Genomic DNA, 27,205 nt, shown 5'->3' with positions numbered 1-27,205 from the left:
TCCTCCTCCTCCTCCTCCTCCTCCTCCTCCTCCTCCTCCTCCTCCTCCTCCTCCTCCTCCTCCTCCTCCTCCTCCTCCTCCTCCTCCTCCTCCTCCTCCTCCTCCTCCTCCTCCTCCTCCTCCTCCTCCTCCTTCTCCTCCCCCTCCTCCTCCTCCTCCTCCTCCTCCTCCTCCTCCTCCTCCTCCTCCTCCTCCTCCTCCTCCTCCTCCTCCTCCTCCTCCTCCTCCTCCTCCTCCTCCTCCTCCTCCTCCTCCTCCTCCTCCTCCTCCTTCTCCTCCTTTTTTGACACAAGGAGACAGGGTTTCACTATGCAGTTCAAGCTGGTGCTGAACTCAGTGTAGCACAGGCTGACTCACGTGTCCTCCTGCCTCAACCTGCCAAGTGCTGGAATTACCAGTGTACACCACCATACCCATTTGCACACTCCTGATTTCTTTGTAGATCAGGTCAACAGTTTGATTTTCGTGATACAGAATTTGCACATGAGTAGAGCATTTTGGTTTGGTCTGAGCAGCCCAGTGCAGGAGTGCAGACCAAATCAATGACCTGCCGTGGACTTTATTTAACAGGATAAATATGACCTCCCAAAGATAATTATATCCTAATCCCTGGAACCTGTCAATGTCACCTGATGTGGCACGGGGGCTTCACAGATGTTGTTATTAACAATGGACAAGGAAACACCTGGAGACAGGCTATGTGCGAGGAGAAGGGTTTAATTCTGTCTAGGTACAGGCAGACTGATATTGGAATGATATCTGCAGGTAGTGCAGAGGAGCAGTTATGTTTATATAGGAGTTGGGGATGAGGTCATAATCTCAAGGAATCTGGATAGAATGTGTCAGCAGTGTCTGCATACCTCAGTTTACTATTCTGGGGTCAAAGTTCCCAGAATAGTAAACTGAGGTATGCAGACACTGCTGGACATTCCAGTGCTTGGGAGATTGCATGTCCAGTTGTAAATTTCTTTATGGTCATTCGGTCTGTTTGCTGAGGGCAGCATGGTCCTTTTAAGTGGATTCCTGTTGTTTGTAAAGAGCAGCATGTTTACTGTGAAGGTCTTTCTCAGGTCAGGCTTGACAGATGTGATGCAGTATAGAATTTGAGCTGATTTTGGGTTCTCCAGGTAGGGTCTAGGTGCTAAAGCAAGCATCCTGATAAAAGGATCCACAGGAGACTTGGTCATAAAAGGCTATCTGACCAGTGAGGCAGAGAGAAACTTGAGCAAGTTTTCCTGCTGGCTTTGAAAATGGAGAAGAAACCAAGAGCAGAGGAATGCAGTTCTCCAAGCAAAGAAATCCATGCTGGGGCCTGAGAGCCTGCAAGGGAATCCAAACCCTGCAGCCGCTTTGGCTGCTGCCCCAGGAAACTCATTCCAGACTTCTGCTTCTAAAAGTGGAAGAGAATATATTTCTTTGGTTTTGAGCCACTAAATTTGTGGTAATTCAGTACCTCGAGCATAGACAACAACTCTATTCGTGTCCAAGCAAAATACTTACTTATACTGTATGGAAAAAAACCTGGTGCAAATCAGATGGAAGACACACAGGCAATGAGCGGTTGGAAGACAACCCTTTGTTTCATTAGTAGGTTGGGGGAAACCAAGTTCCAAATCATCAGCCCAACCTTGGGGTTAAACAGACACTTATTCATGTTTTAGGCAGGAAATACAAAAGGCTGACACCAGGTTATTTTATAATTGGTTACATAGGATGGGTCATGTGTTGTCAGGGAGACTTGTTTTGGGCTGAAGGGGGTTTCAGGAAGTTTCTTTTTTATATGGAAGAGAAAATGAAACAAAATTTCAAAACAAGCTAATTATAGGGTAACAATGGTTAATACATTGTGTATTGTTATCTTTAAATTAGTTACTCAGAGTATAAGATATTGTCCAAACAATGTTAGCACAAACTTTTCAATGATCTAAGACAAATCAGTAGTATTACTGTCTTACCTATCTTTTTAATTTAATTATTTTATTTTTTTGGTACTAGGGATCAAACTCATGACGTGTTCCTCAGGCAGGCACTTATACCACTGAGCTAAATCCCTGACCCTTAACTATCTTTAATATACATATAATTTCTTTCAGCTTCTCACTCTAGGGAGATAATAAAATATTTATACATGGGAGTCTAATTTACTTCACTTATGAATATGGTCTTCTAGTTGTATCCATCTATTTATAAGCCTTGAGTTTATCCTTCTTTATGGCTGAGTAGTTCCCCATTGTATAGAAATACAACATCTTTTTAATCTGTTCTTTGGCTGATGGGCATTTGGGTTGTTTCCATGATCTAGCTATTATAAATTGTGTTGCTATAAACATGGTTGCACATATATCACTGTTGTATGACATTTTTAATTCTTCGGGAGAAGATACCGAGAAGGGAAGAGCTGAGTCAATCCTAGCTTTTTAAGGAATCTCCACACTGATTTCCACAGTAGTTGTACTAGTCTACACTCCCACTAATGGTGAAGAAGAGTTCCTTTTCTCCACAGCCTCTCTAGCATTTGTTATTGAGTTCTTGATAATAGCCATTCTTTCCAGGGTAAGATGGAATCTCAGTTATGTTTCAATTTGTATCTCTCAAATGATCAGTGATGTTCAACAGTTTTTCATATATTTATTCATTTGAGAAGTCTTTATTTATCTTAGATGCCCATTTTTGGTTCTTTAAATTTGCAAGGTCTGATTTTAGTTCTTTATATGTTATTGATAGTCATCCTTTGGTGAGGAACAGCTGGAAAACATTTTTTCCCATGTTGTAGGTTGTCCCTTCACTCTGTTTTTCTTGCTGTGCAAAAGTTTTTTAGTAAGATGAGATCCCAGTTGTTGATTCTTTGTGATAGTTTCTGTGCAGTCAGGAGTTTATTCATAAAATTTTTGCCTACACTAATGTCTTCAAGAGTTTTACCTATTTTATCTTCCAGCACATGTAATATTCTGTTTTAAAATTTAGATCTTTGATACATTTTGTATTTGGTTTAGTGCATGGTGAAAGATATGGGTCCAATTTTAATCTTTGGCATGCACAGAGCCAATTGTTCCAGCACCATTTGTTAAAGAGGCATCTTCCTTCCAGTGAATGTGTTTGGAAACTTTGTCAAAGATAAGATGGCTTAGTATGTCTGGAGTTGTTTCCACATCTTCTAATTTGTTCCATTGATCTTCAAGTCTCTTTTTTTGCCTGTACCATGCTGTTTTTAATCATAGTAGCTTTATAGTATAATTTTAAGTCAAGGATAGTGGTGCCCCCTGTCTTGTCTTTGTTGTGCAAAACTGCCTTTTCTAGTCTAGGTCTCTTCTGGTTCCACATGAATTTTAGGATTTTCTTTAATTCTGTGAGATATACTATTGGAATTTTAGTCAGAATTGCATTTTATCTGTATAACAGTTTTAGAAGTATGGTCATTTTCATATATTGGTTCCAAGATCAAGAGATGTCTGTCCATTTTCTGATATCATTTTTTTTTTCTGATATCATTTTTAATCTCCATTTTCAGAGTACTGTAGTTTTTAATGTAAAGATCTTTTACATCCTTCATGAGATTGATTCCTAGGTATTTCACTGTTTTGGATGCTATTTTGAAAGGTGTTGTTTCCCTAATAGCTCTCTCAGTGAGATTGTTGTTCATGTACAGGAAGGCTATTGATTTTTTTTTTTTTTTTGTCTTTTTCATTTTTATCGGTACCAGGGATCGAACTCACGACCGCCTGCTTGCAAGGCAGGTGCTTATGCCACTGAGCTAAATCCCCAGCCCCCAGGCTATTGATTTTTGAGTGCTGACTTTGCCTCCAGCTATACTACTGAATTTGCTTATTAAATCTAGCAGTTTTTTAGTGGAGCTTTTGTGTCTTCTCTGTAGATCATGTCATTGTAAATAATGATAATTAAACTTCTTCTGAAGGGGGTTTCTTATCATACAGCAGGAAAGTCAGGGGTTTGGGTGAGCAGGTAGAATCAATCATGTTCATTAACTGAGCCAGTCTGTCCTTGAAGCAAGTTAGCACAAGATGTACTTCCTGGCCGAGTTATGTCTATCTTACAAGTTGCAGCTGGCATTTGAATGCCAAGGCTGGTTGAGCCTAACTGGGCTGGGCCTGCCTGTCCCATCCTTCAGTTAGTGTCAGGATTATTTATTTTAAAATTTCCTTTAAGGTACATGCAAATTCTTCCTCGCACCTCTTCCTTAGTTTCTGTTGTCGTGTTGTTGTTTTGCCTTGCTGAGGTTTTTGGCTATAGGATTTCACTATGCCAGTCAGACAGGCCTTGAATTCACTGTGTAGCCCAAACTAATGCTATAGTGTGTAAGTTGTGAACCAGTTATTTTGCACACACACCTGTATATCAGACGCATTCCTAGAAGGGTTCCTGCAGGGTCGAAAAACAATATCCAACCCAGGCATGGTGGGGAATACTTGTAATTATGGGAGGCCAAGGCAGGAGGATCTGGAGTTCAAGGTCAGCCTGGACTACCAATTATACATCCATTTGTAATTTTGATAGAAACTGCCACGTTTCACCCACACAAGTAGAACAAATACTCTTCCTTATTTTGTTGTTTTAGATAGAGTCTTACTATATAGTCTATGTTCTTGAACTATTTACCTCAGGTGGGCCTCAAATTCATGATCCTCCTGACTCAGCCTCCACAGTGCTGGGATTATAGGTGTACACCACCTGTACACCATTCCTGGGTACAGCTCCACTATTTCTATTTCCACAGGTACTACATAGGGGAATTCTGTGTTCCTGATAGCTAACAGGTCAGTGAACTCTACCTCTTTAATTTCTTTCTCATATTGCAAAGTTGGGCATGTTTTTAGATGTGTGCAAAGGTCAATTTTATTTATTTCCAATGAACTTCCTATCTGTTGCCCATTTTTCTAATTTTTTTTTGGTAGGAGTTACTTAAATAATGGAGAAATCAGTCCTTTGTGATAAGCACCTCAATTTTTCTTATTTTGTTTGCCACTTTTCATTTTGCTTTTTGTTTGTTTTCTTTTTTCAGTGCTGAGCATAGACCTAGGGACTTTGTGCATGCTAGGTAACTGCTCCACCATTTACTTTCTTGATTTTTGTTATGCAGAATTATTAAGACAAAAATTTTATGGTCAAATTATCGAAATTGTGCCTTCAGGAATTTATATGCATCTAACATTGTCTTCATTCTCAGCTTATGTAAATATTTTCCTCTTTTTTGTTTTTTTGGTACTGGGGATTGAACTCAGGACCTCACACTTGCCAGGCAGGCACTTACACCGCTGAGCTAAATCCCTAGCCCTCCTCTTGATTTCTTCTTGTGTTTTCACGATCTTATTTTTTCTGTTTAAATCTTCGGTCTGTGCACCTTTATTTTGTTAAGAGATGGGAGTCTGCTTTAGTTTCTTCCTTGTTGGTTCTCTGGTCCCCCTAACACTGTCATCCTCCTGCTGATTTGAAGGATCACCTTTATAGAGTACAGCACTAACCTTCCCTAAACATTTGTGTACGGAACTTTGTTGGGTTTTTGTTTGTTTTTGCAAGACAGGTTCTTGCTGTGTCATTCGCATTGGTCTTGAATTACTATGTAACCCATGCTAGCCCCAAACTCAGCTTCAGCCTCCCAAGTGCTGGGATTACAGGTACGCATCACGATATCAGCAATAATGCATATTAATTTTACAAAATATTGAGCTACACTGACAATTTCATATATGCATGTAACATGTTGATCATACCCACCCTCCACTGTTCTGCTCTCTTAATCTTCCCTTCTCTTTATCCCTTCCTCTTTCTTGCCTAATAGTCTCCCTTCTACTTTTAAGGAAATGGCTGGACAAGAAGGGAGAGCCCACTTGCTCGGCAGGATCCACCTTCTGAGTTAAATATTAGCCCTAAACACAATGGGAGAAAGTAACCAGGCAGCAGCTTCTATACAACAGGTCCCCACATCATCTTCTGCAACTCTTGGCTGAGTCAGCTCTGTTTATCATTTCACTGACCATGTAAATATGACCCCTGGGAGCCCCCACCTTCCTAGGGACACTGCAAGCCATAAAAGGTCAAAAAGTCCACTGCTAAAGATAACAGTGACCAGAAGTGCACACCAGTCCCCCTCTCACCCTTGCACCAAGTCCCCTGGGTGGAGCTCCTCTTACCGACAGGGCCACACACCCGGCCCTTTGAGGAGGGTGTCAATTTCCAATTAAGCTGGGTCCTGCTGCTCCTGTGAGGGATTGTGCTCAATCCTTTGCTCAGGACCTGAGCTGCTGGGACCCTTCAGTAACGCTTTCACGTCTCTTCTTTCAGAGTCTACATATGAAAGAAGAAACGCAGCACCTGCCTTTCTGAGTTTGGCTTAGGTAGCTCAGCAAGGATCTCCAGGCCCACCCATTTTCCTGCACTGACAGAATTTCTTTTTTTTTAAACTCACAGTTATGGTTTATTATAATGAAAGGTCACAGAATAAAACTAGAAGTGGAAAAGGCAGAAAGAGCGGGGTCCAAGGTGAAGCTCCTCCAGGGGAGTCCTGAGGACAGGGCTTCTTCTCCCAGCAATCAAATATTACCCAACAGGAGGCTCTCCCAGGCCGGGTATCCTGGGCTTTACTGGAGGTCAGCTGTGTTGACACAGCCCAGTGTCCACATGGCTCACTGCGTTTCCAGCCTCTGCTGTGGTCAAAGTGCTTCTGTAAGGCCCAAAGCTCCCACATAAACAGGTCACTCTTAGCAGACCAGATCTTCCAAGGGCTTAGAATTCATCTCCCAGGAGAAGCTAGTCTTTTAGAAATGTCAAGACTTTGAGAACCTCAAGGCTGCTTGGTTAATGCGGCAGCACAGAGAAGATTAACTTCAAAAGCAGGATCTTCAGTCAAGCTGCCAACCTGTTTGCAGGCAGAGAGAGACACCAGGAAACCACTGTTGTAACCCATGAGGAATCTGTCTATCTTTGCTTGCTTTATGATCTGGGACTTTCCTGACTTAATTATCCTGAACAGCCAGGAGGCAGGGTGCAGGGAAGAGGAGGCCAAGACCTCAAATTCATACATAAGGGCTGGTCCGAAGGTAGTGAGTTATCTCAATTGATTGTTCACAGTCAGTACAGATTGAACTCCTTGTTCTACTCTTTCCCCCTTCTCACTACTGCACTTGACTAGTCTAAAAAAAAAAAAAAAAAAAAAAATTCATACATAAGGCCCTCCCGATTGGCCACTGATTGGAAGTAAGCTTCCCCTCCTTTGCATCCACCCAGATCCCCACCAGCCTAGGCCTGTCTGGTCAGAGGATAGCCTCCTTGGTCACCATCCCTGTACACAGCTCGCCAGTCTTTTTCCATTCAAAGAACAAGGAGCCCATAGTTCTTCCCAGCATTGGGTTCCAGGGCCACAGTCTAGGAATTCACTTCAAACCATCCAGTCACTGTAACACTGAATGTCCACTTCCCAGATCCCCTCATCTGGGATCTGGCTGAAATCCTCTGGGGACCCCTGGGTTAGGGATACTTCTGTCGGTAATGAGCCACTGTAACCCTCGGGCAATCCTTAGACACCTCCAGGCTACAGAACGGGCTCCCGAGTCAAAGGCTGGCGTGACAGCCCACTGGACAAACTGGGAGGCCCTGTTGGGTATAGGTCAGCTACAACAGGGCACCAGACATGAGCAGGCAGACAGAGCTTCTGGGAGTTCCACTTGCACTGGCCCTTTAGAGGCCTTTCTCCATGATTAGTTGAATTTCTTCGAGGTCATGGAGAATCTCATTTTCTTCTCGGATGTTCTGGAAGTCCCTAGTGTTGGAGAGTCGCAGAAGACGAAGCTTACTGGCCCTGTCAGGCTGAGGCAGGGTGGAGGGGTCCCTGCCTCTGGTCATGAGATCATGGTAACATCCACCTGCTTTGCCACTGTCGCCGGCAGCTCCTGGACTGGGCTCTTCAGCACAGGGTCCGTGGGAGCGGGTCCACCAGGAGCTGCAGCGGCGACTTCCTCTGCAGCGGGGCATAGGACTCCCTGCAGGCGGGGACAGGCGGCTCCCCAGGATGATGCAGCTCAGGTTCCACTAGTCGTTGCCCCGCCCCTCTGCACTTCACTCCCCACAGCTGCACCGGTGAGCACGCGGCCTTCCCCGCATCCCCCACCACCCCAGGGATGGGCGCCTCTGCACACACACACACACACACACACACACACACACACACACACACAGTTACCCGCTAGCTCCTTCTGAAAGTGGCTCCCCAACTACACGTTCCCAGCCTCTCGGTTTCCAGCCATTCCTTCTGGAGTTAAGATTCCAGTTCTTGTTTTGAACAAAAAAGGTGAAGGAAAAGCACAAAACGCAGAGGCCAAGTTTACTTGAGAAAGTAAAAGTGAAGCCTGAAGGAGAAGCTGGCTGTGCAGAGCAAGATGGGGCAGAGGAAGAGGAAAAGGCAAAAAAGGGACACCCTAGGGGAAACACATCAAGCGCCCCTGGAGGAAAGTCACCACGAGTGCTTTGAGAGGTCTGCGTCCTTTTATACTGTCCAAATCTCGCGAAAACCAGCGCGAACTTCCACATACGGGTCCTAATGATATATAGGCCCTTCAGATTGGCTAGAGGAAATAAATGTAACACCCAACCTGATGGGTGTCCCTTGTGCCCTGTTCCTGTTGCCCAGAATGGAAGAATGAATTGTAAGGAACAAGGAAGATTAAGAGTAGGGAATTTTATTGAGAGGGGTACAGCTCCTGAGAGATAGGAGGGGACCCAAGTGGGTTGTAAAGAAGCCCACTTCTCAAACGAAGTTTTATAGAACACAATCTTGAAATGGGTACCATGTGGGCTAACGCTATGATCAACCAATAAGATCATAAGTAGAGCTATTTAGGTAATATTAAACCAGTGGAGAAGCAGGTCACCCATAGCAAGGATACACGGAAAGAACAAAGAACTTTTCAGGAAGGGATGCGTCTGGAAGTCATACACCAACGTTATTGATGTCTATCTAGGGTTCATTGCACCAAGTGTTCCCGCTATCTTATTCCTTGGGGAAGCATGCAGGCCGGGACATTCCAGCTTTATCTTGAGACCTGGCCTCAAAGTGCCTGTGGCTGCAGTTGTAACGTGTTTTGAGTCCCTTGAGGAACTAGCCCTGTCTGGCTGCCTACAATATTTCTATCTAAGTCGTCTGTAATACCGAGTGAGAGGCTGGGATCCCACTTCTCAGGCTGATGTTGGATCCACCGGTTCTTTTGAAAACCTGCTCGCAGTCTGCAGGGCAGTCCACACGCGGGGTTTTGGGAACTGCTGTGCATGTGTCTAGGATCTTATAATTACCAAGTCACGCCTACTTCCCCAACTAGTTTATCACACCCTGATCATCTATTTTAATCCCTCATCATTGCTGTGGTGACTTGTACAGTAATCTATGTGAATATGCTGCTATCTCTACAGTACTGTGATTTTACTTCATTTAGCTATACACCAAGGTGTGGAGTAGCTGGGACAGTTTCATTTTTAGCTTTCTGAAGAAATACAGTTACAGGCAGCTGAGCTAATTAAAAATATTATAGGCAGAAAAGGCTAGGTCTTGAAGGAGTTAGCACAGAGGAGAGCTGGGGATTTAGCTCAGTGGCTTAAGCGCCTGCCAGGCAAGCTTGAGGTGTTGAGTTCAATCCCTGGGGAAAAAAAAAGAAAAAAGTACAGAGGGCCAGATGTCTATTGACCTTGGAGGAGACACACATCTCTTGCCATGGGCCAGATCTCAAAACAGAAGGCAAAGCCCAACGCAGTGGCTCATGCCTGTAATCCCAGCACTCTGGAGGCTGAGGTGGGAGGATCATGGCGAGTTCAAGACCAGCCTGGGCTACAAAGTGAGCTCAAGGCCAGCCTGAACTGCATAGCGAGACCCTGTCTCAAAAAAGAACAAAAAAAAAAAAAAAAAGGAAGGCAAAACAAATGCAACAATACCCTTAAATATAATCCTTAGGGATTGAGTATGGATTACTTTGAGAAGCCAGAAATCAGCATCCCAACCCCCTCTAGGAAGTCACTGATCTGTAAAGAATGCTCACTTGCTAGATGACTCATTTCCCCATTTGTCCCTGATTTGGTCAATTTTACCTGAACGATTAGACTTATTGGTTGACTATGGCTCTGTCCCACTTCATGGCCATCTACCTTATGAGTTCCCAATTTTCCCCCCCTTAGATCCACCTCACCTTATGCTTTTACTCTACAAAACCCTGAGAAAAAACAGAATCTTTGGCAACCCACTTGGGACCCCTTCTATCTCTCTTCAGATGGAAGCTTCCTTTTTCTCAATAAATATATTTTACTCTTACTTCCTTGTTCCTAAAATTCATTCTTTGATTTTAGAGAACATGAACTGGCATTGGACATATAGTAGTAATATAGGGAAATGAAACTCCCAACCTACTATGTCTGAAAGTTTGTGTTCTCTAAAACTGAGGAATGAATTTTAGGAACAAGGGAGGTTAAAAGCAGAAATATTTATTGAGAGAAAGAAAGCTTCTGTCTGAGAGAGAGACAGAAGAGGTCCTGAATGGGTTACCCACGACTCTGTCTTTTCCAGGTACTTTTATAAAGTAAAACCTTGGGTTCACAGTGGGACATAACTATAGTTACCCAATAAGATCAATAGTTCAGGTAAAACTGATTAAATTAGGGACAAATGGGAAAGCAAGTCATGTAGGAAGCGGGCATTCTTAGAGATCAGTGACTTCTCCTATAGGGGATTGGGATGGTGACTTCTGGCTTCTCAAGGTGATCCATACTTAATCCCTAAGGATGATACTTAAGGGTGTGGTTGCATTTATTTTGCCTTCTGTTTTGAGATCTGGCCCACAGCAAGAGGTGTGTGTCCTCTCCAAGGTCGTCAGATATCTGGTCCTCTGTACCAGCTTCCTCCAGGACCGAGCCCTGTCTGACTGCCTATAATATTTCTAACTGGCTCAGCTGCCTGTAACAGTAGGTCAGGAGTTTTGATCCCTATATCAATGCCACACTGACTCCCACGGGGACTGTACTACTTACATTCCCACCTGTCCGGTATAAATTTCTTTTTCTCCACATCCTTGCTACATCTATTGTTTTTAGCTTTATAAAATATTTTTGATACCTACTCAGATTAGTTGTCTACTTGTTTATTTTGTTGTTTTTTCTTAGTACCAGGGATTGAACTCATGACCTCATGCTCGCCAAGCAGACACTTAGACCACTGAGCTAAATCCCTGGGCCCTCAGATTAGTTCTCTTCATTACTCTATTAGAAAATTTCTGGCTACTTTTCTCTGTTTCACCATGTAAATTTTAGAATGAATTTACTGTGTTTTTAAAAATTTGAATTGTTTCTTGAAAGAGTGCATTAAATTTACACTTTCAACTAGAATTTGTAACTTTATGGTGTTGCGTCTTCTGTTCCATCTTTTTTTCCACATTGCTAGTGATTTTCTCAAGGAACTAATATTTATTTTTGTTTTTTTGAAACAGGATTTCACTATGTAGTTCAGGCTGTCCTTGAGCTCATTATGTACGCCAGACTGGCCTCAAACTCATAGTGTTACAGGCAGCTGAATTAAAAATATAGGCAGTCAGACAGGGTTGGGCCCTCGAGAAAAAACCAGCGCAGCAGGCTCTGTATCTTGTAGCCTTGTGGGCCAGCTCTCAAGACAAAAAGCAAAACAAATGCAACCACACCCGAAGTATAAACCTCAGGGATTGATATTCTAAATAGTATCAATCTCATTGAGGAAGCCAGGACTCATCATCCTAAGCCTGTTACAAGAAGAGTCTTTGCTCACTTGCTAGGTGACTTGCTTCCCCTTTTGTCCCTGATTTAATCAATTTTACCTGAACAATTAATCTTTTTTTTTTTTTAACTTTTTATCGGTACCAGGGATCAAACTCACAACTGCCTGCTTGCAAGGCAGGTGCTTATGCCGCTGAGCTAAATCCCCAGCCCCTTGAACAATTAATCTTTTACTTTTGGTTCTGGGGGTCAAACGCATGACCAGAAGGTTTACTAGCCAAACCCTTGAGCTGCTGATCTAAATCCCCAGCCCCTGAACAATTAATCTTATTGACTGACCATAGTTTGGTCCCTCCTCATGCCTACCTTGTGAGTTCCCATTTCCCCCCACCTTGGATGCATCTTAACTCGTTTTGCTACATAAAGATCCCTAGAAAAGACAGTCTTTAGCAACCTGTTGGTCTTAAACACACAATTATCTTCCTGCCTCAGCCTCCCCAGTGCTGGGATTACAGGGGAGCCTGGCCTAAAATTCATTCATTCTTTGTTTTTTTTTTTTTTTTGTTTGTTTTTGTTTTTTTGGTCTTTTTCATTTTTATCGGTACCAGGGATCAAACTCACGACCGCCTGCTTGCAAGGCAGGTGCTTATGCCGCTGAGCTAAATCCCAGCCCCCTATTCTTTTTTTTTTTTTTTTTAATATTTTAATTGGTCCATATTCCTTTTATCTATTTTTTTTTAATTTTTTTATCAGTACCAGGGATCGAACTCACAACTTCATACTTGCAAAGCTGGAGCTTATTCCACTGAGCTAAATCCCCAGCCCTTCTTTCTTCGATTTTAGAGAGCACAAACTCACATTGGACATCTAGTAAATTGGGCCCTCGAGAAAAAACCAGCGCAGCAGGCTCTGTATCTTGTAGCCTTGTGGGCCAGCTCTCAAGACAAAAAGCAAAACAAATGCAACCACACCCGAAGTATAAACCTCAGGGATTGATATTCTAAATAGTATCAATCTCATTGAGGAAGCCAGGACTCATCATCCTAAGCCTGTTACAAGAAGAGTCTTTGCTCACTTTGCTCTCCCCTATACCAATAATGATCCTCCTGCCCAGCCTCCCAAGTGTTGGGATTACAGCTGTGCTCCCCCATTCCTGGATGATTTAGGAGGATGTGTTAGGTCACTTCGATTTCTAAAGCCAAAACAAACTTGACAGGCAAGTCATCCTCATTCCCATTTCAGAGGTGGGTATAGCTCTTACATCCTGAGAAGTTGTTCTCTCGACTCACTTATAATTCGGTCATGGGGACCACTTCCTGTCCCCCAAAACATACCTCTGGGGTTCCTGATTCATAACCTTGGTGTTCTTGGCCTCAAGAAGGCTATAAAAACCCAAAAAGCTGATCTTTTATTTATACATATATATATATATTTTATTTATATATATTTGTCACAATGGCGGGCAAGTTGGCAGAAACCCCTCATTTTTAGGCCTTTTTTATTTTGAGGATGTGTCCTTCTCCCATTCTATCTTCTATGGTGGCCCAAATACTTCTAGCTCACTCTGCTCCACCAGGAACTCTCCTCCCTCCCCACCAGCCCCCTTAAGTGATGCATCTCCTGTCTTTAAGGCTCCTCCCTGAATCTCCAAGACCAAAGCCCACAACTTTCTCAGCCAGAGGTTTCTCTGCTCTCTGTGTTGCCCGCGCCTCCTTTCCTCACCCCCAGTGGCCTCTAATCTTCCCTTAGTTTCTCTCCTCAGTCTCAAATTTCTCAGTCCCCTTCACCTGAGCCATCTATTCCGTTGGACGGCTCTTTGTCCCGTTCCCCTGCATCACCATTTTCCCCCTGGCCCACCATACTTGGTCTTCTCAGCCTCAGTCCCTATTCCCCAGCAGCAACAGGCTGGTCCTGAGGGACTAGTCCATATTTATGTTCTTTTTTCCCCTCGCCAACCTATCTCAGAGTAACCATAAATTAAGTTCCTTTTCTGTTCTTATTTCAAGAGATCTCTATTAATTAACCGAAAAAAGGTTCATACTGGTCCATTTATTATAGTTCTAATTGGCCAAATATATTTGAGTGCATTCTGAATCTATAAGATGTTTGTCCAGCTTGTTTATATTGTACAGATTGTCTGTCCATGTTTGTCCATTTATCTGCTCTGTAGACAGCTGTTTCTTTTTATTTGAGCTCAATAATCTTTTTTCCTTTTTCCTTTACATTTTTAGATCATTTAATCAAGGTTTATTTAGGTTATAGATTTAAAAAACCTACTTCCACCCCCATTGCCAGCTGGTCAAAATGATGCTAAAACTGGTTAAACAAATCCCTTATGGGGAGAAGACACTGGACAGGATGTCAATTAATGAAGAAGAAAGTGGCCACCTGGAAACTTTAACCAGCTCTTGTTCATTAATCGGGGGCCCCAATAGTCTCCACAGCCTTATGGGAGACACCTTAACTAAAAGTTCATAAAGACACCCCTCCCAGACCATGCTTCAAATGCAACAAAAAGACAATTCATTGTTGCTGATCTGATGGCATATTCATGCATTCAGATATAAAATTGGGACTGTTTATTATGATAAATATTTTCTTTCAGATCCAGACATCTGCCTTTTTCTTGTGCTCCAGCCAGGAGATCCAAGTCAAACCAACATGAGGTCACCAGTCAAATGATAATTTTCAAACAAAAATTTATGTGATGTATGTGTTATATTAGAGATACCTAAATGTTGAGCAGTCTAAACAATGTCACAAATGTCTTCAGTGCTCAAATGTGAAAACACCCGTGGTTAATAAAAAATAGCAGTTCCACTTAATGTTCTATATTGAGCTTACTGCTTCTACTACACTGTACTGTTAACAATCTTTTCTTCTTGATGTTCAACAACTAAAAGTAAGAGATAATTATATTGGCTGGGGATTTAGCTCAGCAGCATAAGCTCCTGCCTTGCAAGTGTGTGGTCATGAGTTTGATCCCTGGTACCAATAAAAACGAAAAAGACAAAAAAGAGAGAGAGATAAATATAAATTTATTTTAGATTCTTTTTACTAGGATCCACCAGATTTTTTCCAGAAAAAGGCAATATGATGCATATTAGGGCCATAATTAACTATACTCAACAACTGATCTCTCTCCTAAATAAAAAAGGTAAAATTAATAAAACAGGCCATCTCCCCAAATCAGGTGGCATTAGACATTCTAACAGCACAGGAGGTACTTATACAATTGTAAAACCTATATGTGTGTATGACAAATGAATGACATGCCAGTTTCTAAAATTCGTTGGACCTTATCCTCCTTATGGGAAATCATTACTAAAACTGTGCTCATAATTATCCTATTGATTCTATTGTTTGGCTCCTGCATACTTAATTGACTTTTTTTTTTTTCCGGTACCAGGGATCGAACTCACGACTGCCTGCTTGCAAGGCAGGCGCTTATGCCGCTGAGCTAAACCTCCAGCCCCCTGTTTTAAGACTTTTGAACTCACGTGTGGATGACCATTCCTACTCCACAGTCTTCTTATTTATTTATTTATTTATTTATTTATTTATTGTCTTTTTCTTTTTTATCGGTACCAGGGATCGAACTCACGACTGCCTGCTTGCAAGGCAGGCACTTATGCCACTGAGCTAAATCCCCAGCCCCTCCACAGTCTTCTTACCCCCAAAGTCTCCCTCCTCTAGCTGACTATAACCCAATCATCTCCTTCCTCTGACACTTGTTAGGACATCATGCTGATCTCTGTCTTCCTCAATGCTCTGATGGGACCAAACCAGATCCTCCCGTATCATCAGGAGATCTAATTTATCTCAAATGTTCTAAATCCACAAGACTACAGCCAAGGTGCAGTGGCCCCTACCTGGTCTTCCTCGCAACTCCAACTGCAGTCAAGGTCACTGGATTGCCATCCTGGTTCCATGTCATTCAAGCTAAGAGGTTTCTTCCTAACCCGAACTCCCTAACTCTAACCGTCCTGGAGGATCATCACATCTTTCTCCCACCTATCTCCATCTCACCACGGGCCCATAGCCACAACTTTCAGACTAAGTCACGTTTTATTGTCCTATTTGGTTCCTGACCCCTTACATTCTGTTAGTTATTCTTTTTGCTGTAAGACTCTGGGCAAAAAAAAAAAGACTCTGGGCAGTCTTTCCTAAAGATTCCAGTCTCTGCAATTTTATACACATTATAACCATCTTATATGCACATTATATGCACATAATAACCATCTTAGTTCTCTCTGCCCTCAGTTCTGTAGTTAAACATGAGACCTCTCTGGGTCTTGGCTGTCATCTCCCTTTAGTGACACAGCAGGGTCCTCCCCACCCCTGCTGTATAATTTTCCAAACATGATTCAACTGTCAGGCCTTACATTTCTTATGCTTCCCCTTCTCTCCAGCTCAACCCCTGGCCCAAGGACAAGTCCTACCTACACTTTAACTTTTACCCTTTCAGATGGGGGAATACTTGCCTCCCATAACTTCATTCCTCTCAACTCCACGCTCAGTTTTCAGATTCTTCCTCACCATGGCCCTGAGGGAGTGGCACATTTTGGTCCCGGGCACCTTTCCTTCTACCTCTCCTGGCTCCTTTAAATATGGTAGTGGCCTGCCTCCTCATAGTGCTTTGTCTTTTTATTTCTCCAATCTAGGATGTGAGTGTTCACTGATGATAAACTCCTTGTCCTGGCTGAAACACCTGGTACCAGCTTCTACATGGGCATCAACCTTCATCCTGTCAACCCCCTAGACCCCAACATGTCACCCCCACCCAGCAGGAAGTAGTAAGACACTCTTCACTCTTTTTTTTTTATTTAAAGAAAAGGAAACGAAAAAAAAAAATACATGGAGATAAAAAAAAAAGGGTAGAAATAATACAAAATTACAGACAAACAAAAGGTAAGAAATTGCCGGTTGATAAGTTACAAATTGTCATCTTCAAAATAGCTGTTCAGGTTATAGAATTAAAGTATTTAGAATGACATTCAAAAAAGTGACCCTACCAACCATTCTGCTCTATGATTGAACAAAAGCTCCGTAATATGATTATCAGTCCTACATATTTGTTTTACATCTCAAAGAGGGTAAGATTAACCATATCAAAACAGAACAGAACATTTAAAAAAAATAAAAAACAATTTAAAGAAATACAGATTTCAAAGCAAGTCCACTGGAGATCTTCCTTATCTAACTGTCTCTAGCTTCTTACAAATAGTTGTCCCTATCTTCACCCACTTTATATACTTATTGCATATTATAGAACTAATCAAATCATTACAGGATGATGAAGTCTTTTTAGGTCCTCAAGTTCCAAATTAGGGAAGACAATAGCAACTACCATCGCATCTCTCATTCTCTTTGTGATAGCCGTCCCCATCTCTGCATATGCTGAAGTTGAACTGAAGAAACCAGTCCAATGTCATTCTAATCAGCAAACAATAGATTGCTAGAATTTATATTATAATGCTACAAAATAAAGCCTCGGGTTTTTCAGCGTCTCTTCCTCAGAATATTTGTTCCTATCCTCTCTGTATTATAGGGAAAACCAAGTCATAACAAGACAGCAAAACAATTTCCTAGAAAAACATGCAATGGATAAGACATATAAAACTATAATATAAATGATCTTCCACAGCTACTATGTTTTCTCTTGTTATTTTCAATAGATTTGTCCACAACATAGTTAAACATACTATCACCTATTTTTATAAAAACTTAACTTTGACTGCATTGTAGTATTTGAGAGCTGTTACTGATTCATTCCAGTATGGATATCCTTTACATCTTGTCATGCTCAGAGTAGTTTCCTCTACTTTTAGGGTTGATTCTAACAAGCATACCAATTTCAAATAGAATCAGTCAAGGCCAACCAATAGTCTTATGATTCAGATACAATTAAGATCAGTCATAGTAAGACAATGTAAGTAATACAGGATTTCAGCCTAAGTCAATAGGAAAGTAAGGATAGTTACCATGGTATAACCTGCTATTTTTGGTTCTAGAGGTCTGTGTCCTCAAATCTGACATGAGTGGACAGACCAGAACAAATTTAATTCAATCTAAATATGGCACTAGGACTACTGTGTCTTTTAAATCGTTATACACCATTAGCAATGACCTCTGCTTTTTTTTTAAAATATAGTTTCAGAGCTGTCTCTACTAAAGACTAGCTTACCGTCTCTGCCTCATGTCTGTTACTCCACTTTTCTGCTATAATTTGTCCACCTTATTCCCTCATTCCATTGTCTGCCCCGTTCACTGAGGCCTCTCTGCCACTGTAGCTGGAATCCTGATATCTCTTCCTCTCTTTCTCTGTAATGTCCTTCAGCGCTCTCTGTAGGGTTGGATTGGTGGCCACGAACTCCCACAGTTCCTCCTTGTCTTGAAAGTATCTTATTTCTTCATTAATTTTTAGAGAGAGTTTTGACGGATATATGAACTTTGGTTACATATTTTTTTCCTTCAGGACTTGGAATATTTCTCCCCACTCCCTTCTTGACTTAAGAGTTTGTGTTGATAAGTCTGCTGTTATTTTGATAGATTTCCCGTTATAGGTAACCTGCATCTTTTCTCTGGCTGCTTTTAATATTCTGTTTTTTTGGTGGATTTCTGGGATCTCGATTATTATATGTCTAGGCGTAGATCTGTTTTGGTTGTAGGTAGCTGGCGTTCTGTATACTTCTTTTATCTGGATATCATTTCTTTTTGCTATACATGGGAAATATTGCTTTAATATATCTGTAAATATTTTTTGTATTTCATTTTTGGATGTTCCTGCTTCCTCACTCACATTCTTTATTCTTAGGTTATGTATCTTTTTGTCATCTTCCAGTTTTAGAATTGTTTCTTTCTGGTTCCTTGTTATTTTTAAGAGGCTTTTTCTTTCACGTTCATATGCCCTAAATCTCTCTTCAAATTTCAGAAGGCTGTCTTTAGTTTCTGTCAAGGCATTTTGCCAATATTCAATGGAGTTTTTAGTTTCCTGATATTCTCTTTGGATCTGTTTCATGTATTCTAAGTTATGTTTAAATTCTTCTTCAGATGCTTCTCTTTCTTTTCTGATTTCCTCAGTTCTTCTATCTGTGTTCTCTTGGGCGGGGCTTGTCATTTCTTTAATTAATCTCTTTATATCTTGCCTCACTTGGATCAGGAGTACATCTTTAAATTCCTCTATGAGATCATGTAGGTACTTTTTAATTTCGGCTGATGCTGTGTCGAGTAGAGGATGGTTACTGTGTTTGTTCTCTTCAGTGTTTAGTTCTCCTGGGCTTATTTTCTCCTGTTGAACAGCTGGAGATTTTTTTTTATTTTTATCTCTTGTCATGTTTCTGGTTTCTTTCAGACTGTCCTGGGGTTCTCTGGCCCTCTCCGAATTGCTTAGGGCCTTTCAGAAGCGTGCTGGCTTGAGTTTTTGCTGTCCTCCCCAATTTACTGTTATCTGGGGTAGGCTGGGATGCAGGGGTGGTACAGGCTAGTCTCTAGCCTCTGTGTCAGTTAGTTCATAAATTAGGCTGTACTTTCTGGTTGTCACTGAGTTGTGACTATTTTGTATCTGCTTATTGGGCCCCAAGCAGAGGCTTGGTTTAGCCCCAGTAGCTCCTGCCAGTTCTCTTTGTATCAGAAGCAGCTGAGTAATGTCACTATGGCACAGGATTCTGCCCAAGTCCCAGCCGTTCTCTTCCAAACCTCTCTCGCTCTTCACTCTTTCTGACAATAGAAAGATGGGAATGAAAGAGTTTTGCCCTACTATAAATTACTTACTGTGGGGCTGGGGATTTAGCTCAGCAGCATAAGCGCCTGCCTTGCAAGCAGGCAGTCGTGAGTTCGATCCCCGGTACCGACAAAAAGGAAAAAGAAAAAAAAAATTACTTACTGTGCAATTATGGCAGTGGTCTAACGTGACAAGGCCAAAATGGGAATGCTTACTATTTCCTCTTTCTTCTTCAGCCCTAATTTCAGCTCCTTTTCCTGTCTGCATGCAAAGAAAATCCCAGTCAGTTCCTCACATGTCATCGATGCCCACCCCAAGCACTGCTTCCAACATGTTTGTCTCTGGCGAAGGAGACAGGTCAACTGCCGTGGGCTGTGTTTCCCTTTCCATGTCCTCAATAAATGTGTTCTTTTCTTTTTTACTTTTTACTTCTCTATTGCACCAGAAAATGCTTAACAGATTGTCACTAGAATTTTCACAGGACTAAGAGGTTATTCCTGAGAACCTCTGGGAGACCTGGGCTCCTCTTCTGAAAGCAAGACTCAGGTAATGCCCTGGGTGGGGACACACAGAGCCACTAATGACCCTAATTCACCGCAGCTGAAATGGGCACCTGTCCTGAGGCTCCCGTATTTCATGAGATCCATTATCTGGGTAATCTTGCAAAGGTTTCGGCTCTCAGGCTCTCAGTGATTCATCTGGCCTCCCTCTGCCACGCTTTGTCCTCCATGGGAAGCAGGGAAATCCCACCTGGTCCTTACCTTTGGGTTCTAATCCCCTGCATAATGGTAAAGTTCACTAGTTCTTTTCTCACTGCCTTCTAAGAGGTTTTCTGTTCAACCCAGTCTCTGAGCCACTGCACCCCAAACCCAGTCTCTGAGCCACTGCATCCCCAGGAAGTAGGGTCTGCAGCTCCTCACAGCCAAAGGAGCTGAATAAAAGAGACAGCTCACCTCCTCAGCACCCCATAAAGAATTATGGGATTTGTGTCTCTTGGGGGGGAATGAGACAGGAAGGCACAGAAGGGCTAAAACTGACTGGGGAGGAGGTGAGAAAGCCTGGAAACACATGTGGGGAACGGTTCACAGAGGCCTGCATGTGGGCTTCTCAGAGAACTCCAGCAGGTTTTCATGGGGAGTCCTGGACCGGATGTCACCCTGAGGAGTGGGTGACATGAGAGCGACGTCCACGCTGAGTTTTTGCCTCTGTGTCCCCTCTTGCATGGTGGCCGCCCTCACGCTGTAGGATATGCTTCTTTCCCCATTTCTACTTGGCCCAAACTCACTCTGTAGAGGCTCTGTAGAGCCTGCTTTTTTTCTTGCCTTTGGTGAAACATTGTTCCTGTTTGTGCTGGTCTTGACCAATGCTTGCTCAGGACAGAAAGAACCTAGAAACCACTTCAGAAGGAGCCACCAGCACCCCAAGTCCCAGTAAGGAGATCTAGTTACACCTCAATGAAGAATGTGTGCCCCGTGCTTGGTGTACGTCCTGACCCTGAGCACAGGCTCTTCCACAGGATGCTAGTGACCCACCTGACTGTAAACAAGACCGGCTGGGAGGCATTCTCTTACATCTGATCATTTAAAACTGGTGGCATAGAATTCTGGGTGGTCTCCGAGGCAGTTCAAAGCTTTTAAGTACACAAGTATTATTCACAGGCCTGGGGAAAAAATCCAAAAATTCATATAAGACCAGAAGAGACCCAGGATAGGGAATGGAATTCTGTGCAACAAGAACAAAGCAGGAGAGGCTGGGGATTTATCTCAGTGGCATAAGCGCCTGCCTTGCAAGCAGGCAGTCGTGAGTTTGATCCCCGGTACTGATAAAAAGGAAAAAGACAAAAACAAAACAAAACAAAAAAAACCTCCAGGCACATTCAGCTATGGGATCTTTGCCATAAGATCAAAGGGGCCAAAAACGTACACAGGAAGAAGGGCACCCTCTTAAAATAAATGGTGCAGGAGACCGGGTGTGGTGGCAGACGTATTAACAGTTGTATCCCAGACCTCAGGGAAGAGGACTGCAGACTTCAAGGTCAGCCTGAACTACGTAGTGAGGATGTGTCTTGAAAAGAAAATTGATAGCCACATACAGAAAACTGAATCCAGGTCCATATCTCTCATCATGGACCAAATGAACATCAAATTTGATCAACTAATTAAATGTTAATAAGACAGAAACACTTACCCTGAGTGGTAGATAAAATAGATACCACTCTTGAAGTCACAGGCAGAGGCAAGGACTTTCTGAATTGAAGCCAGGTCACGCAGGAAATAGTACTGAGCACAGGAACCAGTACTGAGAATCAACAGATGGGATCTTATCAACCTAAAAAGCATCTACATGGCAAAAGAAATAATCCACAGAGAGAAAAGATGATCTAGAGTGGGAAAAATATTCTGCCATATACTCCTCAAAGGACGAGTAGTTAGAATATATAAAGAACTAAAAAAAGACTCCTAAGGGGCTGGGGATTTAGCTCAGCGGCATAAGTGCCTACCTTGCAAGCCTGCAGTCGTGAGTTCAATCCATTACTGATTAAAAAAAAAAAGATGAAAAAAAAAAAAGACTCCTAAGATAAAAGACCCAATCAAAAAATGGGTAAATGAAATGAACAGACACTTTTCAGGGGAATAAATGGCCAATAAATGACGAGATGCTGGTCAACCCCTTCCAGTGAGCCAGAGGAGAAACGAGAGGAGAATGCTCAATATCATTAAAGAAATGCAAACTAAAACACCACTGAGATTGTCTCTCACCCAGAAAGAAAGGCTGGGCCGTCAGAAGAAATCAGGTAATAACAGATGCTGGTGAGGCTGTGGGGCAAAGGAACCTTCCCTGCTGTTGGTGGGGATGTAAACAATGGCTATGGAAATCAATATGAAGATTAAAAACTAAAACAAGAAATCCCATCTGACCCAGTGAGTCCCCTTGAGGGTATCTTCCCCAAGGAGTAAAAGACTTGATTCCTGGAACCAAAAAAAAAAAAAAAAAAAAAAAAAAAAAATAGAGTTAAAGACATCATATTACAGAGATGCATACACACTCATGTTTATAGTAGCACATTCATAATAGCTGAATTTTTATTATTTTTTGGAGACAGGGTCTCACTATGTAGCCCACAGTACCTCATATTACCTCACAGAGATCCTCCTGCCTCAGCCTCCCAAATACTGGGAGTGTGCACCATTACGCTGCATTTATAATAGCTGAATTCTGAAAGCAGTCTGCATGTCCACCAGCCCATGAATGGATAAGGAAAATGTGCTCACACACAGTGTGGGGCACCGCTCTGCCACACAGTTGAGTCAGTATAGGAAAATGGATACACCGGATGTAAGACGTAAGAGTACCTGCCTGGCCTGTGTTTACTAGCCACTCACAGGAGCCCTAATTCACAGGACTAGCCAGAGGCTGTAAGGAGACCAGATAAGCTCTGCGGGAGGAGGTGGCTGTCAGGCAGGTTTTCCTAAATTAGGCCCCTAGACATCAAAAGGCCACCAACAACCAAAGACAGGGAGGTGGAGTAGGGAAAGGGCAGAACGTGGGGCACTGGGAAGGAACAGTGCTGATGGGACAGAGTGCTGGGGACACCGTGCCCCAGGCCAGGCTGAGGGGAGGCCTGTTAGGAATTAAAAACCCACAGCTGGCTGGGTGTGGAGGTACAGGCTGGTACTTGGGAAGCTGAGGCAGGAGGATTGCCACAAGTGTGAGGCCAGGTTGGGTTGCAACAGTGAGTTCAAGGCCAGCCTGAACCACACTGTGAAACTGTTTCCAAACCCCTCCCCCAACCAAAACCCAAACCAAACCAAATCCGCCAATAACATGCCTTTTATTTAATACTTTGAAAATCAAAGGACAGAGGTGACACAGAGCCGGTTAGCTGTCACCACCCCAAGGCAGTTACTGCCCATCTTCTGGAGGAGTAAACTGTAGCTCAGTGTGTCTACCCCGCTCCTGTGCTGGGAGCCAAGTCACACCCAGGAAAACCAACTTCACAGCTAAACCTCAACGATAACACACACTTTTGACAAAAGAGACGTAGGTGTGTGTCCATTTGCAACTTTTTAATTTTTTTTAGACAAGGTCTTGCTCGGGAGCCCAGGCTGGTCTCATACTCATGGCAACCCTCCTGCCTCAGCCTCCTGAGTTTCAGGATTATAAGACATGTGCCATCTTGCACATGTCTACATGTCATCACTTATGACTTCTTTAATGAGCTCAGGTAAACACACATGTGAGAGTGTTCAGTCCCTCTTTCAGGATTACTTTGAGCTAATGATTTCACTGTGAATTTTTTTTTTTCTTTTTCATTTTTATCGGTACCAGGGATCGAACTCACGACCGCCTGCTTGCAAGGCAGGTGTTTATGCCGCTGAGCTAAATCCCCAGCCCCTCACTGTGAATTCTGATAAATGACCACGCAGGCCACCATGATCTCAGCTCCCAGGGCACGATTATCAGGTAAGCAAAAGTGTGATCCCAGTATTTACAATCTCACATGCCCACACTTTAAATCTTACTAACCAGAAGCAACTATTTTTTTTTTACTTTAAGGAGTCCTTTGCATATAAAGACGAAATAATTTCCATGTAATTGTTCACAAGACTTGTGTGAATATCTACATACATAGTGGTGGTTTTTTTGCTAATTTTCAGCCCTCAGTTAAGAGGTCAGGAGGTTCTGTGATGTCCAAAAGTTACATCAGGGCCAATGACACAATTGTTTTCACACAGCACAAAATACAGAGCAGGATGCTTACTGATTAACCACTCATGATGGCCTGTGGTCTGTAGTTCCAGTCACTGGGGAGGCTGAGACAGGAGGATACCTTTAGTCTAGGAATTTCAGAACAGTCTGGACAACAGACCCAGACCCTGTTTAAAAAAATTTTTTAAAAAGCTGGGTTTGGTGGCATACTCTTGTAATCCCAGCATTTGGAAGGCTGAGACAGAAGGATCACTCCAAATTCAAGACCAGCCCGAACTATATATAGACACCCTGTCTCAAAAAAGAAAAGCCAAACAAAAGTAAACCATAAAGGGAAAGTTAGCCAGAAGGAATTCCAAGGTCACTCCTGTGCCGCTGTAGGTGTACCCATCAGGCCAGACCGCACCATCCTGCCTGGGACGCCAGTGAAATCGAAAGTCCAGGACAGGTCAGGACATGCTCTGAGCCTCAAGCCAGGCTGCTAAGAGTAGCTGGAAAAGGCCCAGAGGTTTGGGATGGGCGGACAGGATTGGACGCCGCCAAGGTCAGGACTGTTTTAATGTAAGCAGCGTCTGCAGCACAGCAGAGACTGGCCTCAGAGAGGAGGCTCCCATGCTTGCAGTTTCAGGGGCATCGTCAGTTCTGTGCCTCAGCCTGCGTGCTTGGAAGCTAGGAGCGGCAGAGTGAAGGTTTCATCGGTCAGTAGTTTTTTTGGAGACCGTCTCATTTTGCAGCACAGACTGGCTTGAACTCATTGCGAACCTCCTGCCTCAGCCTCCTGAGTGCAGGAATTGTGTGCGCCATACCTGACAGGTAACTACACACTTGAGTCAATGTTCAAACGCCATTTTAATGGGCAAGAGGTGAAGAGAAACATGTTTACGTGCTCGGCTCTACTGAACAGGTAAGGAGTGATTATTCTCGTAAAACCATACATATTGTTTTAAAATGTTACATTGAAGCTCGCTGAAGGACATTTGTGTGAAGCGGTAAAAATAATGTTCTTTTAATCAGCTCGAACTTCCAGAGGAACAGATGAAGGAGGACCCAGACCTCTGCCTTGGCCAGGAGAGCCCTGGAGCCTGTGCTCCTCTCTCTCCCGTATACAGACTGCGCTGCTGTTCGGGTGCAGTGACTTTATTTCGTTACATACACTGAGGCAGAGACACGGGAGGACATTCAGACACCACAGGGCGTCCGGGCGGTGTGTTTCACCCTGGACAGAGAATCACTCGCAGGTGCCCTGGGTTTAGGGACAGAGGTGCCCAGGAGCCCTGGCCGCGCCCTTCCCGCTGGTCGCACATCACGGTTCGCACCCAGTGGTCATTGAAGGGACTGAACGCATTCCAGAGACGTTAACACTCGGGATGCTCCAGAAAGTCCTGCTCCACGCACGCCTCCAGCTGCCTGAGGACGCATGGGCCGCCGGTGCCGGGGACCTCCAGAGGCAGTGCTCGGGCACAGGGTTCGGCCCCTGGGGCCGGGCGCTGAGCTTGGGTTTTGAAGGCATAGCTCAGCGTCTGGAAGAACGGGGTAAGGTCCCGGATGCTGGAGACCGAAGGCTGGCGCAGCAGTGGGAAGTCGCTCTTGGGGGCCATCTCGTGGGGGCCGCCAGCTTCCTGCAGAAACACAACCAGAGGCACGGTTAAGACCAGAAAAAAAAACTATCTGGCCTCCGGTTCTCACGCGTTCTGCAGGGTTCTTGCCCAGCCCAGCCCAGCCCAGCCCAGCCCAGCGGGGGCCTTGGCCCGGGTCCTCAGCCTCCTTGGGGCCTGCAGAGCAGGGCAGCCTGGGGGCAGGGGGCGATTCTGGCGTCTAGGGGGTCCCCTCGCAGCTGCTGGGAGCAGCGGACCGCGTGAGGCGAAGAAAACAGCAGACTCTACAACCAGAGGGAGTTGGAAACCAGAGGTGCTGGGGTCCAAGGAGCTCTCAGTCCTCGGCCCTTCTCTCTGCCACGAAGGTCGCTGTTATAAGCACAGCGCTTACCCCGTATTTTGACCTCAAAAGTTCTAGAATCTTGACAGTGTGGGGTTTGCATTCCTGGTGAGTCTCTTCTAGGTCGGACAGGGACACAGGGCTCGCTGTGTCCACCTCCGGAACAAAGGCCCACCTGTATCTGGAGGAGAAACCCAGGGTTAGTCAGGCACCCTGGGTCTGCGCCCACGGGAAGAAACACCTAAAACAGCTTCTGATGATCTGATTCGCAGCCAGGCATGGTGGTGCACATCTGTGATCCTGGTTTTTGGGAGGCTGAGACAGGAGGATCATGAACTCAAGGGCAGTCTGGGCTACACAGTGAGATTCTGTCTCAAAAAAAAAAAGGTGATTCTTACACCATAGCCATTTCATATACATAAATCAGTGGCTCTTATTATACTCACGGAATAGCACCTTCATCAGCTTGATCAACGCAGCTTCTCCCCAGGCATCATACCTCCTCCCTACCCTCATCTACCTTCGGTCATGGACTCTTGTCGCGTGGCCCCGGGAAAGGCTCGGGCCTGGGAACCACATCCCTGACCGCCCTTGTGTGTCCCCAGGCTGCCTGCCAGGTGCGGAGCACAGCACAAGCAGCTGGAGCTGTCTCGATGCCCTCACGCAGTGCCCACTCCTCCTGGAACTCGGGGATCTGATGCAGCCAAGCAGCCTGGGGCCTCTGCAGGGACCCGCCTTGTGCCTGTGGGGCTGCTGGCTGAGGGGCAGGGGTACTGCTGCTTAGACCCACCCCTTAAGAGCATCGCCCAGCAGCCCAGTCCTCCCTGACTCTGTTCCAGCTTCCCTGCCTCAGGATCCCTTGCTCCGAGCACTGGACCGGCTCCATCCAGCCAGATCACATTCTCAGCGTGGCCCAGCCGCTGCGTCTATTGCAGGGTGACGCTCCACTCTCAGGATGCATGGAGGTCTGGGCCATTGTCCATCCGTCCCTTGGCGGCCATTCGGGGTCCCTTCTGGCTACTACACACGATGCTGCTGCACACACTGGTGTACATCTGAGTCTTTTTTTTTGTCTTTTTGAGACAGGGTCTTGCTGTGCAGTTCAGA

The 27,205-nt window shown here is 44.0% G+C and overlaps 1 protein-coding gene across 5 annotated transcripts in view; it reads right to left on the bottom strand.

Moving 5' to 3' along the window:
* Window positions 1-24,993: 24,993 nt before the first annotated feature.
* Window positions 24,994-27,205, bottom strand: part of Dop1b (DOP1 leucine zipper like protein B) — a 74,778-nt gene continuing 72,566 nt past the window's right edge. For 4 of the 5 annotated variants that reach the window (XM_063224470.1, XM_003463976.5, XM_063224471.1 and 1 more), the window contains 2 exons: window positions 26,150-26,279; window positions 24,994-25,782 (listed from right to left, as the gene is read on the bottom strand). In XM_063224470.1, coding sequence (XP_063080540.1) covers window positions 25,519-25,782; window positions 26,150-26,279 — 394 coding nt within the window. In that variant the 3' untranslated portion in view covers window positions 24,994-25,518. The other variant, XM_063224472.1, reaches the window with a different exon arrangement.

Source organism: Cavia porcellus, unplaced genomic scaffold, assembly GCF_034190915.1.
Source record: "Cavia porcellus strain 051 isolate PalLab524CR breed Dunkin Hartley unplaced genomic scaffold, mCavPor4.1 scaffold_15, whole genome shotgun sequence".
NCBI lineage: Eukaryota > Metazoa > Chordata > Mammalia > Rodentia > Caviidae > Cavia > Cavia porcellus.
The sequence above is the reverse complement of the archived record's forward strand: the minus strand, read 5'-3'. Positions and strand labels throughout refer to the sequence as shown.